At 45.7% G+C, this 13,069-nt stretch overlaps 1 protein-coding gene across 4 annotated transcripts in view; it reads left to right on the top strand.

The window, feature by feature from the left end:
• Positions 1-12,874, top strand: part of ncor2 (nuclear receptor corepressor 2) — a 90,555-nt gene extending 77,681 nt beyond the window's left edge. For 3 of the 4 annotated variants that reach the window (XM_078285006.1, XM_078285005.1, XM_078285004.1), the window contains 12 exons: positions 852-1,004; positions 1,111-1,401; positions 1,545-1,734; positions 1,875-2,371; positions 4,837-4,976; positions 5,308-5,489; positions 5,729-5,863; positions 6,509-6,651; positions 6,775-6,828; positions 7,695-7,898; positions 8,959-9,138; positions 9,385-12,874. In XM_078285006.1, coding sequence (XP_078141132.1) covers positions 852-1,004; positions 1,111-1,401; positions 1,545-1,734; positions 1,875-2,371; positions 4,837-4,976; positions 5,308-5,489; positions 5,729-5,863; positions 6,509-6,651; positions 6,775-6,828; positions 7,695-7,898; positions 8,959-9,138; positions 9,385-9,569 — 2,354 coding nt within the window. In that variant the 3' untranslated portion in view covers positions 9,570-12,874. The remainder of the gene's footprint in view (positions 1-851; positions 1,005-1,110; positions 1,402-1,544; positions 1,735-1,874; positions 2,372-4,836; positions 4,977-5,307; positions 5,490-5,728; positions 5,864-6,508; positions 6,652-6,774; positions 6,829-7,694; positions 7,899-8,958; positions 9,139-9,384) is intronic. The other variant, XM_078285007.1, reaches the window with a different exon arrangement.
• Positions 12,875-13,069: the final 195 nt, after the last annotated feature.

The raw sequence follows: 13,069 nt of genomic DNA, 5'->3' as shown, positions 1-13,069 counted from the left end.
GTAGTCAGGTAGGCTTTGCCAGTGGTTGGCTATAAATACAAAGGAGAGGGAGTTTGTAATGTCGGTAAAACATTTTTATGACAGGAGCTTTAAATTCATGAGTGTTTGCTATTTAAGGGAGGCAACCTCAAATATCCATGACAATGTAGTGTAAGCAGCAAGCTAGCCTACTTGGATTAGCATGTAAGCCACTTTTTAAAACATAGGCCATTGACAAGCGGTCTTAATGCATCTTGCAACTTGAAGTGTGTAATGTAGGCCTGTATCACTAACCTAGACTGATCTGATAGGCAGAGGCAGCTGAGACAATGCCAGGGAGAGAAATGGAAATTAAAGGAGGGAGAGAGTGATGGAGGTGAGATATGGAGCAAGGAGAGGACAGAGCAGAAGAGATGCGAGAGGAAAGGCTGCAGCAACAGGAGAGGAGGAGAGGAGATGCAGCAAGAAAATGAGAGAAGAGAAAGACCAAAAGCTAGCAATGCACAGAGAAATGGGATGGGATCCAAAATGGGTGGACTTTCCCAGGTTTCAACCGTGTGTGTGTATGTATACACGCGCACATTCGGAATCTGGTCAAAAGCGAACATAAGAGCCCCTGCGAAACACATGTGCACCGCTGCTGGAAATAATCATAGGGGAAGCACTGAATGATGAAACCTTGTTATCAAAATCACCACAGCAACGAAAAGGCAGTTTGCTGTTGTGGTTGACTGATATTTTGTAATATCCAGTATGTGAACGCAGCATTATGCTTTATATACCTGTAGCTTCTCCGCCAAGCCCCAGGCTGCCCTATGTGGACCGGCGATTAGGTCTCTAGTTTTTACCCTCTTCTTCCTTCTCCTCCCCAGGAATCATCGATCTGTCTCAGGTGCCACACTTACCTGTCCTGGTCCCTCCCTCTGCAGGGGCAGCTGGCTCCCCAATGGACCGCATCACCTACATCCCTGGGGGGAGCACCGCCTTCCCTGGCAGGCCTTACACCACCTCTCCCATCTCACCTGGTACAGTACAGTCCACACCAGCCAACTGTCTGAGACAGTATTTCATTCCTTGGTAGATTTTTAACCAAGTCATTTTTTTCTTTCTGTTTTTTTTTTTTCTGCACAGTTGGCTCCTCGCACATTAACAAGATGCAAGGCACATCCTCATCTGCAGAGCGCGAGCGTGAAAGAGACCGTGAACGGGACAGAGAGCGGGAGAGGGACCGGGAGAGAGACAGAGAAAGGGAGAGGGAGCGCGAACGGGACCGGGAGAGAGACCGTGAAAGAGAGCGGGAGAGAGAACGTGAAAGGGAAAGGGACCGGGACAGAGAGAGGGACCGGGACAGAGATAGAGAGCGTGACAGAGAGAAGGGCGGGTCTCATGGAAATGTGGAGCACGCCCCTATCTGGAGACCAGGTGCGGAACAGATTTTCTGTTTTTCCCCACAATGTCAAAATATAGTGAAACACTGGCAACACTCTGTGCTGTTTGTGAGGAATGTTGTTGGAAGAAAGTTTTGTGCATTTGTGAAATTAAGTGGTAATGTTTGTGCTTCCCAGGTACAGAGCACAGCTCAGGGGGCAGTAGCAGCAGTAGCGGTGTGAGGCCTTCTTCCCACTCGTACAGCCACCAGCACTCCCCAGTGTCCCCTCGCACCCAGGAGAGTGTGCAGCAGAGGCCCAGCGTCCTGCACAACACCGGGGGCAAGAGTCTTTCTGTCAGCGAACACTCCGGCTCCTCTGTGCTAAGGTAAACTGCAGTTTAGCAGTATTTACAAGGGCAAACATCATGGCATTTCTCAACGTGAGGCCAATCCCCATAAGCATGCTGCAGAGAGGATAACCTTTTGATTGTCATGTTTACTGACTGTGTTTTGTTTGCCCTGCCAGGTCCATGCCCTCGGGGTCAACCCGTTACCCAGGATACCCCGGCCACCTCCAGAGGACAGGTGTGCCCCCTGAGGGCTACCCACCTGGCATGGACTCTAGTGGAGCCAAAGAGCTGAGCCGAGATGGAGGCAAAAACAGGGGAGGTCTACCCAAGCACGTTCAGGACCAACATGGGTCCTCCAGTAAATCTGACCCCAAGCTGTCCAGCCCCAGCCCAGGGGGAATGTACCCAGGGTCCTATCCCCCGGCTTCAGTCCGGCCCCCACACCTGCTACCCCCCCAGTCGGATAACCCTCCTGGCCGTGGAGAAAGTGGTACATCTAGTAGGGAAAAGACTCAAAACAAACCGGTGTCCGTTCAGGAACAAGAGCTCCGAGCACTCGGTAAGACCACCATGACTGCGGCCAACTTCATAAACGCGATTATCATGCGTCAAATTTCTTGTGAAACGGGGATGCCAGAGACGGGCTCGCTTGTTGCCAGCAGCGCCACTGATGGTAAGACGCTCTGGATCCCAGGGTCCCCTCATCACCCAGACCCTCCCCCGTCCGTCTGTGGCCTATTGCACGCTGTGGTGGTTGGCATTATCAAATCAGTCCAATTCATTTACATTTTTTTTTTTCAATGCTATACTATTTTGCTTTTTTCCTGTTTTATGGAACTATCAGTTTTTCTTTATAGACTTAAAGACCACCAAGGGTGCCCTCTGGAAAACCAAAAATTGACCCTGTCCAAATTGGATCTGACTCTGTCTGAGATAAAGTGAAAAGAGGCAGTTTACAAGCTTGATAGGAGCAGATTTTTGAAGTTATCATGGCAACCAACTCAACACATTTGGTATTTGATTTTCCATGAAGAAGAGCAAGATCCTAGGTGCCCTTTAAGGTGTCATTCTTAGGTAGTTAAGCTGGTGGGACATTAAGGCAGAACATCCTTTGCTGCTTATTTTCATTTTCTTTTCATTGAGGATGTGACTTGAACTTAACATGTGGCACCCCTCCCCCCTCCCAATGTCTGCTGCTAACTTTTGGAGATAAATCAGAAAATATTTTACACACTTAAAATCTATAAGCCCTAATTATAAGAGACTTTTATATACCATGTTAAATTCAAACATTTTCATTCTGGAGTTGTTTGTACCTTGACATTAGTATTTTCCACGTGCATTGGCTCTACCCTGCTACTGCATGGCTATTTGAGGTACTCTATGCTTTATCATTTTGTTATCATTTCCATTACGTTCATAGGCCCACTTTAAAACACATTGTACTGGTGCACCACTTTGGACAGTGGCCATATGTAACCCAGGTGACTAATAGGGAGGTGACTATTAGAGAGTCAGTGTGACGGTCCCTTTCAATAGACATCATTGTGAGTCACAAGGACGATTATGCCAGGATAGCCAATCAGAATACAGCATCTGCTGAAAGCCTCACCAACCACCAGACAGCCTCCCTGGGGTCCCAGACAGCGCCGGTGTTGCACTGGAGGGGGGTGGGAAAGGGGAGGGACAGGGAAAAGACTCGGGGGAGGTGAGACTCTCAGCCATCCAGGGGGAGGGGGGTGCTGCAGCTTCTGGCCCCCAAATCTCTGCATGTCCTTATTTACGCCTCACTGTAATTTATGCTGATTTTTTTTTTCCACACGCCAAACGCTCAACACATCTCTCTCAATCAAACTTCTGAGAGTTTGTCCATCATTAGGAATGTAATTTTGTTTTGTTGTGTTCCGCCTATCAAGCAGTGTGCCACATCTGTATTTATTACATGCCTGTAGGGCAAGTGACTGCGTGCTGAGCTCAGTTGAGTGTTGTGAGGTAATATACTCCTACGTATAGAGTAGTCTACATGTAGCATGCTTCTTAAAATTGATGAGATACTGCTAGATAGACTTAATAAAAGCACATCACCCCGCAGTTGGCATGCTTTCACCAAGCAGTGACTATAGAAAGAGATATGCAGTCCATTGAAAGCTGTTACTGAAATGGACCCAGAGTCTTTTCTGTACTGTAGTTACTAGCTAAAAACAAAAACCACAGCATGCTGTTCCTCTGGGGGACTCATCCTCTTCGGGAGTCCATAGAGTAAATGCTGCCGCCCCCACGCTGAACTTACATCATCCTCTCCTGAGATGAATGCTGTAGTGCAAGAGTATTGTAAGAAAACACACACAGACACATCATGCACAAATCAAGAGAGAATTCTGAAATTGGCTCATGGTGCTCTCCAGAGCATGCTGGTGGAACGCCTTAAGATGAAAGGTGCAACAATAATAGCATATGGCTAAGGATGGCTGGGTCCATTTCGAGTGCTTTAACGCTGCATTCATCTGGTCTTTTTTCTTGCATAGCCTACTTGTCTCTGAAACGATGCCTTTATGAATTGTTGCTGTAGCTGTCCAATATGAGAAGACGGCCTTTAATACATCAGTTAGAAAGTGGCTTTCTATGACTGTCATTTCTTCATGTTTGAGCCATTGACGCAAAAGCTGTCAATTTTAGGGCCATTTCTGGTCAAAGCTAGGCTTGTTAGTCAGTCTGTTAGATGTGAAATTGAGGCCTATCCTTAGAGAAGAGTGCACTATAAATAAGTCATTAGAGATGTGAAGTAGCTTGTCACATCCACCACTGTCATATATCACATTTTTGGAGGAAAACTTGCCCTTTGAGCTTTTATGTGGAGATGCCACATTAAATGTTTAAAGGGCACACCTAGCATAAGTCCTGATTGATGGACAGATGTTTCTGAATTATGCAAGTTCTCTTCAGCAGGTTTTAGAGTTCTTGCATTGTGTTATCTTAAACTGGCACGTAAAAACTAAACTTTTGCCCTTTTTTGTCCCGTCCTTTGCGTGTACCTGGTTGTGTGTGTGATTGTGCATGTGGCTCCATATGTATGTGTGTGTGTGCCTGTGTGTGTGCGCACATGTGTATTTGCTCTCTGGGTGTGTCTTGAACTCTCAGCTCAACAGAAGATGGGTGCTATGGAGCAGCATGGTCTGTACCGGCCTCCATCTGAGGAGAGGCTGTCCCCCGGCCAGCAGCCCCCGTCCCCCTGTGTTAAAGGCAGCCAGAGGGTGGTCACCCTGGCCCAGCACATCAGTGTAAGTCCACTCAAAAGCTGTGTTACCAATGGCAAGAACAGCACAATAACATGTAGTAATATGTGTAGTCTACTGTCCACAGTATCCCTGCAATGTCCCTTTGCACTGTGTGTGAGGTCCTGTTGTCTTTTCTACCATGTGTGGCAATATATTCTGTGAACTATGCAAGCTGCATGTGTGTCTGCACCAGTGTCACCAAGACAAAATCCTGTACATTCATTGAACTTGGTGGTTAAAGTGATTCTGATGCCGAATGTGCACCAGAAAAGTCGATTTATTTTCTTTCAGTGTTGTCCCATGTCTGAGGTGGATGTGTCTTTATTGGTAACAGGAGGTGATAACTAAGGACTACACCAGGCAGAGTCAGCAGCAACAGCAAAGCTACCACAGCTCTCCTGTCCTGGACCTGACCCGTCCACCCAGCGCCCCCCAGCCCCCACCCACCTCCCAGGAGTCTGGCCAAGGGCCCCGCTACACTCCAGAGGGCCCTGGAGGAGAGCGCAACAGAGACCGGTAGGAACCTAGCCCGTCTCTGTCATACATGAGCATTCTAGGGAGACAGAAATATTTGTTAAACCTATTGGCTGGGTGTCATTATGATCCTCGACCCTCCTTACTATTGGTTGCTTGTAATATTGGTAATCAAGGAATTAAGGCTTATTCTGCATGTCCCTCTGGATTAGTGTCTGCTTAAAGTGTGATCATTACATATCTATATGTACTGTATATGTGTGTCTGTGTATTCTCCCCAGGTCTCCCCCTCAGCCCAAGACATCGCCTGTCAGTGTTTCTAATGATGGTATTGAACCAGTGTCTCCTGCTGGAGCCATCTCTGAACCAGACATCCAAGGAGGGGCCTCCTACCCCAACGAGCAGGGAGAGCAAGGGTAAGACCTCGCACAGCCATAGATCTCAAGACACACAAACAACTTGGATCTCAATCAGATGCAATCCAAAAAGTATCTGCAAATACCCTTTTAGGATTTCTATTATCATACTTATGTGCCAGATGGGTGAGCTTTCCTACAATTCAATGAGTGCAAGAAAGTTTTGACAATCACATCATAGTCAAGTCAGTTAACCTTTCTGTGATTGACAACTTAACAGACATCATCTGAGTAGTTGCTGCAGGATGAACGCCACCCATCTGGTATTCAAATTGGGTTGGGATCAATGTTATATAAATAAATTATTTGCAAATACTACTTTACCTAGTCAAGTCACTTTATTTGTAAAGCACAAGGAAACTCAATGTACTTTTATATAAATATATACAGCAAAACGCATGCAAAAGTAGTGCAAACCTGCTATATACAGTACATCAGATAGAGAAATTTTACATATTGAGATATCACATCTAGAGAACCACACCCCACTAATCAGGGACCAATAGTGTTCTTTTTCAGTGTTTGTAAATTTGATTATTTCTTGAATGTGAATGTTCGTGAATGTTTAAGAAAATGAGTATGTTACAGGAGTTGGATTATATTTGTGTGTGTTGACCTGGTGCTCGGTCCTCTCTCCTCCCACAGAATGGGCTCCCGCTCCCCTCCCAACGCCTCCCAGCCCCCCGCCTTCTTCAGCAAGCTGACCGAGAGCACCTCGGCCATCGTCAAGTCAAAGAAACAGGAGATGATCAAGAAGATGACCGTGGTGGGAAGTGACGGCGATTTCAGTAAGTCTGATCTCAGCACCGGCATGACGGCATCTCTCACAGCTCGGTCATCGATAAAACATCTCATGTGTGATTTAACAAAGAGAATGGGCTCTTATGAGGAAACCCTGTTCACACTTTCAGATGCCGGTCAGCCAGGAACAGAGATCTTCAATATGCCAGCGTCTACCACCGCAGGTAAGCTGTAGCCGCGTTATGAATTATCAATGGACAGGACAAGTGAGAAGGCGGCCTTTCGTGACACACTTTTGTTGTGCAAATGTTTTAGTAAGCACTGTAGTGAATGTGTGTGCAGTGGAGGGTCAGCACGGCCATACCTCCCCTGGTAATTGAGCGCCACAGCGGCAGTGCCTTTGTGGAAAGATTGTAAGCCCTTAGCAGAAAGAACTAGGCTTTGGCCTGCTGTAGAGCTTGTGCATTAGCCACTCACTGGAGAGAGCAGTACTTCCTTGTTGTTATTTAGAGAAGTTCATCCCCATCCCCCTGTCCTCTGGCCAGTCTCTGGAGACTCCTAACCTACATAATGCCCACTGATAGACTGAAAGCTGCGTCAGCACAAATGCAATGGCTCCTCCCTCACTGGAGATGTGCTGACTGTTTTCTTCTCCTCCCATCCTTTCTCGGCTCTTGGGCTGCTCTCAATCAATGTCTCTCTCTCTTCCCTCTTTACATTTTCTTCCTGCTCTTTCCTTTCCGGTCTCTCTGTTTCTCTGATTTTTATATCCCCCTGTTGCTTACTACTCTTCTGACACTACTGAATGATGTGGTTCTGTCATCACCCCCCCCCCCCCCCCCCCATTTCCGCTTTCTTTCCTCTCTTTTGGCCTCTGTATTTTTTTTTTTGTATCTCCCCCTTGCTTACTGCCCCTCTGACACTACTGAATGCTGTGGTTCTGTGACTGCCATTATCCTCCCTCTTTTCTTCCATTACCCTTTCTGCTGTCTCTTTTGCTTCCTCTCTTTTTCTCTCTTACTGCATATCTGATTGTACTGGTTCTGTCCCTGCCCTCTAACTTGCCTCATACCCCCCCTCGTTTTCCCAGGACCTGTGAGTGTCCGCAGCCACCCGGCTCCAGAGGCCTCTGGTAACTCAATAGGCCTGGAGGCCATTATAAGAAAGGCCCTGATGGGCAAATATGACGACGAGGCCGAGGAGCGCTCCCCGTCCGGTGCTCTTAACCCCATGGCTGCCGGTGTGCCTGCCACTATGCCTGTAGTTGATGGACGGACTGAGGACTTCTCACAAGGTGCGACATCCTCAAACACACTGTCTTCGTCTTGTGTTGTATCATGCTGATCACTACATGGAGCGCATTTGTCTCGTGAAAACAATTGACTGTTTATTTCAAAACGAAAGATAGTCGCACATTGTTCTGCGCGGCTTTTGCATAGGGCCTATACTATGTACTTCGTTATTGAGAGGGAACATGAATAGTTCACCCATTCAATTTCCATCAGTATGAAAAAACTTAAACAAAATGCAATATCTCAAAATCTCACATGCAACATGTACATGTATACAAACAATGCATTCAAAAGAACGTAAATTAATCTGAGATAAATAACCTATTCACATCAAGCATAGCACCATCATCATCACTATTATCAAATCCAACTCAGTGTTAGACCTTGAGGACTCTCAAGGAGTATTTAAATAGTATAAGTATTTAAATAAGAAATCAAATGGGCTTCACTCTTCAATAAAACCATTTCAAAGTCACCATCCCTCTCAAACATTGTTACGTTCTCAATCCTTTTATATTTTAAGGAAGATATTTTATGATTGAATTGTCCATTTCATTATTTTAACAATTGACTGCTTATACGATTATTTATTACTTCATTTAGCTTTAAATTCATCATATTTTTAACAGATCTGAAGCCCTGTTCAAACTGGATTAGTTTTAGCAGGGGAGATCCTGTAATTGGAAATGCCACTGGCATCCGTAATTTTAATCCAGCAGTAATATACTATATCTGTAAAAAAGTCCAGAAAGTACAAAATCTGGAGCAAATTAGGCACCTTTTTTTGGTAGAAATTCAATTTGAATTTACATTTATGTAATGTAATAATGCATTGAGGTTTTTTTGAGGCAAATTGCAGAGATCCTTTATGCCGTACGAATGGTACTGTGCATTTACACACATAGCCTATCCAGTTCACATAGTTCATTTAAATTGTCTTGGGACAATAGGGGCAGTAGGGTCAGTGGTTCTTGAAATCCTAATAGAGCTGGATATGTGGCATTGCACAAGAGTTAGTTTTCCTGTACCTCTAAACCAGAGCGCTGCTCCCTCTGTCTGCAGGTGGGGGGAAGTCCTCCAAGGGCAGCGGGCGCTCTAATGGGCGGAAGGCCAAGTCCCCCGGACCCGGCCTATCAGGGGGGGAGAGACCCTCCTCCGTTTCCTCAGTCCACTCAGAGGGAGACTGCAACAGACGAACTCCCCTCACCAACCGTGTTTGGGAGGACCGGCCCTCCTCTACAGGTATGTACTCAAACGTAGTGACATGAAACTGATTTGACGTGGTTATTAGTGGTAGTATTAAAACATTAACTTTTATTGCAATTGCAATTTTATTACAACAAAAACTGCCTCCAAAACAACATTGGTTTTAGGTTATGCATGCATCATCAACACATAAGAAAAAAAATGCGTCATCTGCAACAGAATGAAAGGAGGAAATTTCAGTTTTACCGCATTTTAACAGTGTGGTCGCTCTTCTTTTTGCAGGTCCAACCCCCTTCCCATGTAACCCGCTGACCATGCGTTTCCCCAGCGGGATGGTGTCGGCTCCCTCCCCCTCCTCCGGCCAGCCAGGGGGCCAGGGGTCAGGGACGGGACAGGGCCGGCCCTGGGAGGAGGAGCCCAAGCCTCTGCTCTGCTCTCAGTACGAGACCCTGTCTGACAGCGAGTGACCCAGACGCTACAGTAGAACAGCACCCGCTAACAGTCAACCACCTCTGCGCTGCTGCAGACACACACACACACACACACACACATACGTTGACACAAGCATACACACACAATGCATACACTTGCTGATGCATATGCGCACCTACCCGCACCATTCCACTCTGCATTTCCTTTATCAATCGTCAAGCAAGGATTGTGTCGTCTGGCCCTTCCCCCTCCACACAACTGAGATGCCAAGCACCAATGTGCTGGAACACTGCTGCTCAGTGTGTGTGTGTGTGTGTGTGTGTGTGCGTGCGTGCGTGCGTGTGTGTACGTTTGCGCTTATGTGTTATGCACTCACTCCAGGACTACTCTAAAGGACAAATCACTTTTTTTTTTTTTTTTTAACTTTACTATTTTTCCTCACTGGCCTTATCAATATGGACACATTGACTTGCACCTTTTTAGGTGTACTACTCTAGCGTGATTACAGTCTGTAGAAGGGACTCTGCTGATGCTGAGGTTGTGTTGGTCTGCTCAGGAGCTCTTAGCCTGATGGCGGATGCTCTAGTGACAGATTTTGACCACAGGTCTGCCCTCAGAGCGCCGGCCCACACAGACAGGAACCTCGTGGCGAGCCCATTGCCCCTCTACGTCACAGTACAGTGGACTCCAGGTACAGGCGGCCTGTGCACTGCTACCACTACAAGAATTCATGCGAGGCACGGGAGGAGAATCAACATCTTGTTTTCTTGTTTTGGTTCTTTTCTTTTCTCCTTTTAAATTCAGTCAGTCCAGTCCTGTGTTTTTGAAAGTGAGCCGAGACCTTTAGTACATTTTTGATGGTGAATTTTTGATGGTGTCATTTGTCGTCTCTTATCTGCAACGATATATCTTTTTTGGGGGGCAGGGAGGGTTGTTATGAGGGAGGGTCCCGTCATTGGTTTACAGGGTAAACATGCTGTTCATTGCTGATGTCATCGTATATTAGGTAGGGTCTCGGAGAGCGGCGAAGGCATGTTGTCTCCAGGCATCCACGGGGGGGGTGAGATGTTTTGCCGGATGGATGGCACTGAGACAAGTGACACTTTCTCACTGTTTTTATATTAACCATGTCTGTGTTTGTTGAAACTGTTTTTGGATGTTAAGCACTTAGTTGTCAATCTGTTCACAATGGCATTTTTAAGAATCTGTGTTTCGGGGCAGGTGAAAAATGGACTCAAGAAGAGCATAGAAATCCCACTGTGGAGGTATCCTCTTTTTAACACCTATCTGTTTATTTTTGGTCTTGCCACCTATATTCTTCAGTGCTCCCACACTCAAGCGACAATAACATTTGAGTGAACGATGACTTGGTCGCTTTGAGCGGGTGGAGACCAACCATAAAGCTGCTTCAGGGCAAATTCCTCAACATCACAGTTGGAGTTTGCTTGCATTAAAGAGGTGACAAATAAAAGCCATCTTTCTATGACCCTTGGTCCACGGCAGCGTTGGCTTCAGCTGGCCTGCTAGAATCCCGTCTAGGAGCTGTTGTGACGGTCTGACCTCTGACCTTTTATTGTCCAGAAGAGGAGCTGGGTCCAGACTCGACTCCTCATCTAGGCAGATTTTGTACAGTTATGAGATATTTCTAGTGTTAAGTGCCATTTATTTTACATATACAGTACTGAAGTTACCAAGTGACGCACAATTTTTCTTTTTTCCCCCCATGCCAGGGTTTATACATGTCCACGCAGGGAAATTTGAAAACAAAAAGCAAATGAAACGTCCTCCTTTTTTATTTTTTTTGTGTGTGCGTTTTTTTCCCCCCTCCCAATCCATCACAAATTAAATTTACTGTGCTACTAGCTTAAATACAAATGCCAGAAGCATTATTTTATGAAATACAGACTAGGTATATTTTGCAGGAAAACGTGGAAGTTTGTTTATTTGATCATGCTTGTCACAGTTCACGGCAGGCCTGCCGAATAGCTCTACTACAAACTTTATATATTGGCCACAACCGAACTTGATGTCTACAGCGCTGCTTGAACGCCCCGCCCCCTAGCGACGACTGCTGAGGGCTGGCAGCGAGCAGGCAGCGACCAGAGCGCACAGTTAGCTTTTAACTGTTCCACACATTTGGTTTCTCCTCTAAACAAGACAATGTTGTATCACAGAACAGGTTACATGGCTTTGTCATCGATATAAAGGCCTGCATCAATTGAAATATTTTCTCCAGTAACAAGACCTATGATGTACTTCAAGTGTACTTCAATACACCCTTGTGTTTTTACAGGCTAGAGGAAACCTCGAGGGGAATCTGGTAGTTGTATGTAACATTAACTGTATTGACATGTGCTTAGGTTTTACTTGCAGTATTTTAAAGCCCGCCTCTCTGTAACTGATGTGTGCGGGAATGTTTATGGCTCGTGACTTTGTGCGAGCCGGGGCAGATTCTGTCCTCTTGACTGTACATTGAAGGGCGACTGCAGTGAACTGTCCCGCTCCAGTGCGGTTTGTCACAGCGGAGACTCGTTGGTCATGAACAAATATGACTGTTAAAGGACTACCTCCTCTCCTTCCTTCGCCCGACCTGTAGGCGGTGAGGCGTCCACCGTGTCGGGTCGGCAGACCGCTCATCCCAGCCATGTTTTAGGTCTGACGTATCGGAGACCGATGGAGAGTTTGTAACCTCACCAAGGCGAGGCAAAAATACAGCCAGATTTTGTACGTCGGTCTCTCCGCCTGTATATCAATTATCTGTCGATGAAATTAAGAATGTGACGGTAAAGAGACGAAGCCATATCCAGGTGTTCCCTAAACAGATGATGACGGACTAACACGTTGTTTTTAAGTATACTGAACTGAATTTTAACAATCACACGCCCCTTTCCTGCTTTCTTTGTGTTCTCACACTATTCGTTTTGATTTCAGTCATGTCTGCCTTCATTACACACAACTGTTTCATTTGTAATCAAAATAATCACTCAAAACAAAAAAGAGACAAATTTGATTGCTGATGTGTTCCCCGGACTGTCCGAGGGTTGGGGGGCGGGGGGGGATTGACATAAACAGTACATTGTTCAACCATATTGTGCATAATGATTTTTTTTTTTTTTTATTATAACCCACTGTATAATAGCAAGGATTGTATATAGAACTGAAGAGATGTAAATATTTATGTGGCTTGCTTCAAGGTTGGTATTTACAGAAAAAAAACAACTATTCACACGGTTAAAATTCTACATGCCCACCAGCAAGCTTTGTGGATAGCAGTGTAAAAATGAAAAACAAAAAAGACACTGCCTTAATGTTTAAATAAAAAGCTTATTGCCATTGAAAACTGTGTCAGAGTGTTTTTACTTCACTGCTGATTGTATTGAATTTCTATGTTCTTAGACTTTCTGTTATTTATTTTTGCCCTCTGGTAGGCCAAGGTAATGGAGGCCAGTTACCACAAGGGGGAGCTGTAAGCATATATTTGATGGTTACCTAAGTTATTGACAGCTGACAGCACAGTGACCAACACAATGCTGGA

The sequence above is a fragment of the Centroberyx gerrardi genome, chromosome 8 (genome assembly GCF_048128805.1).
Source record: "Centroberyx gerrardi isolate f3 chromosome 8, fCenGer3.hap1.cur.20231027, whole genome shotgun sequence".
Taxonomy (NCBI): domain Eukaryota; kingdom Metazoa; phylum Chordata; class Actinopteri; order Beryciformes; family Berycidae; genus Centroberyx; species Centroberyx gerrardi.
This window is presented reverse-complemented; position numbering and strand designations above follow the sequence as displayed.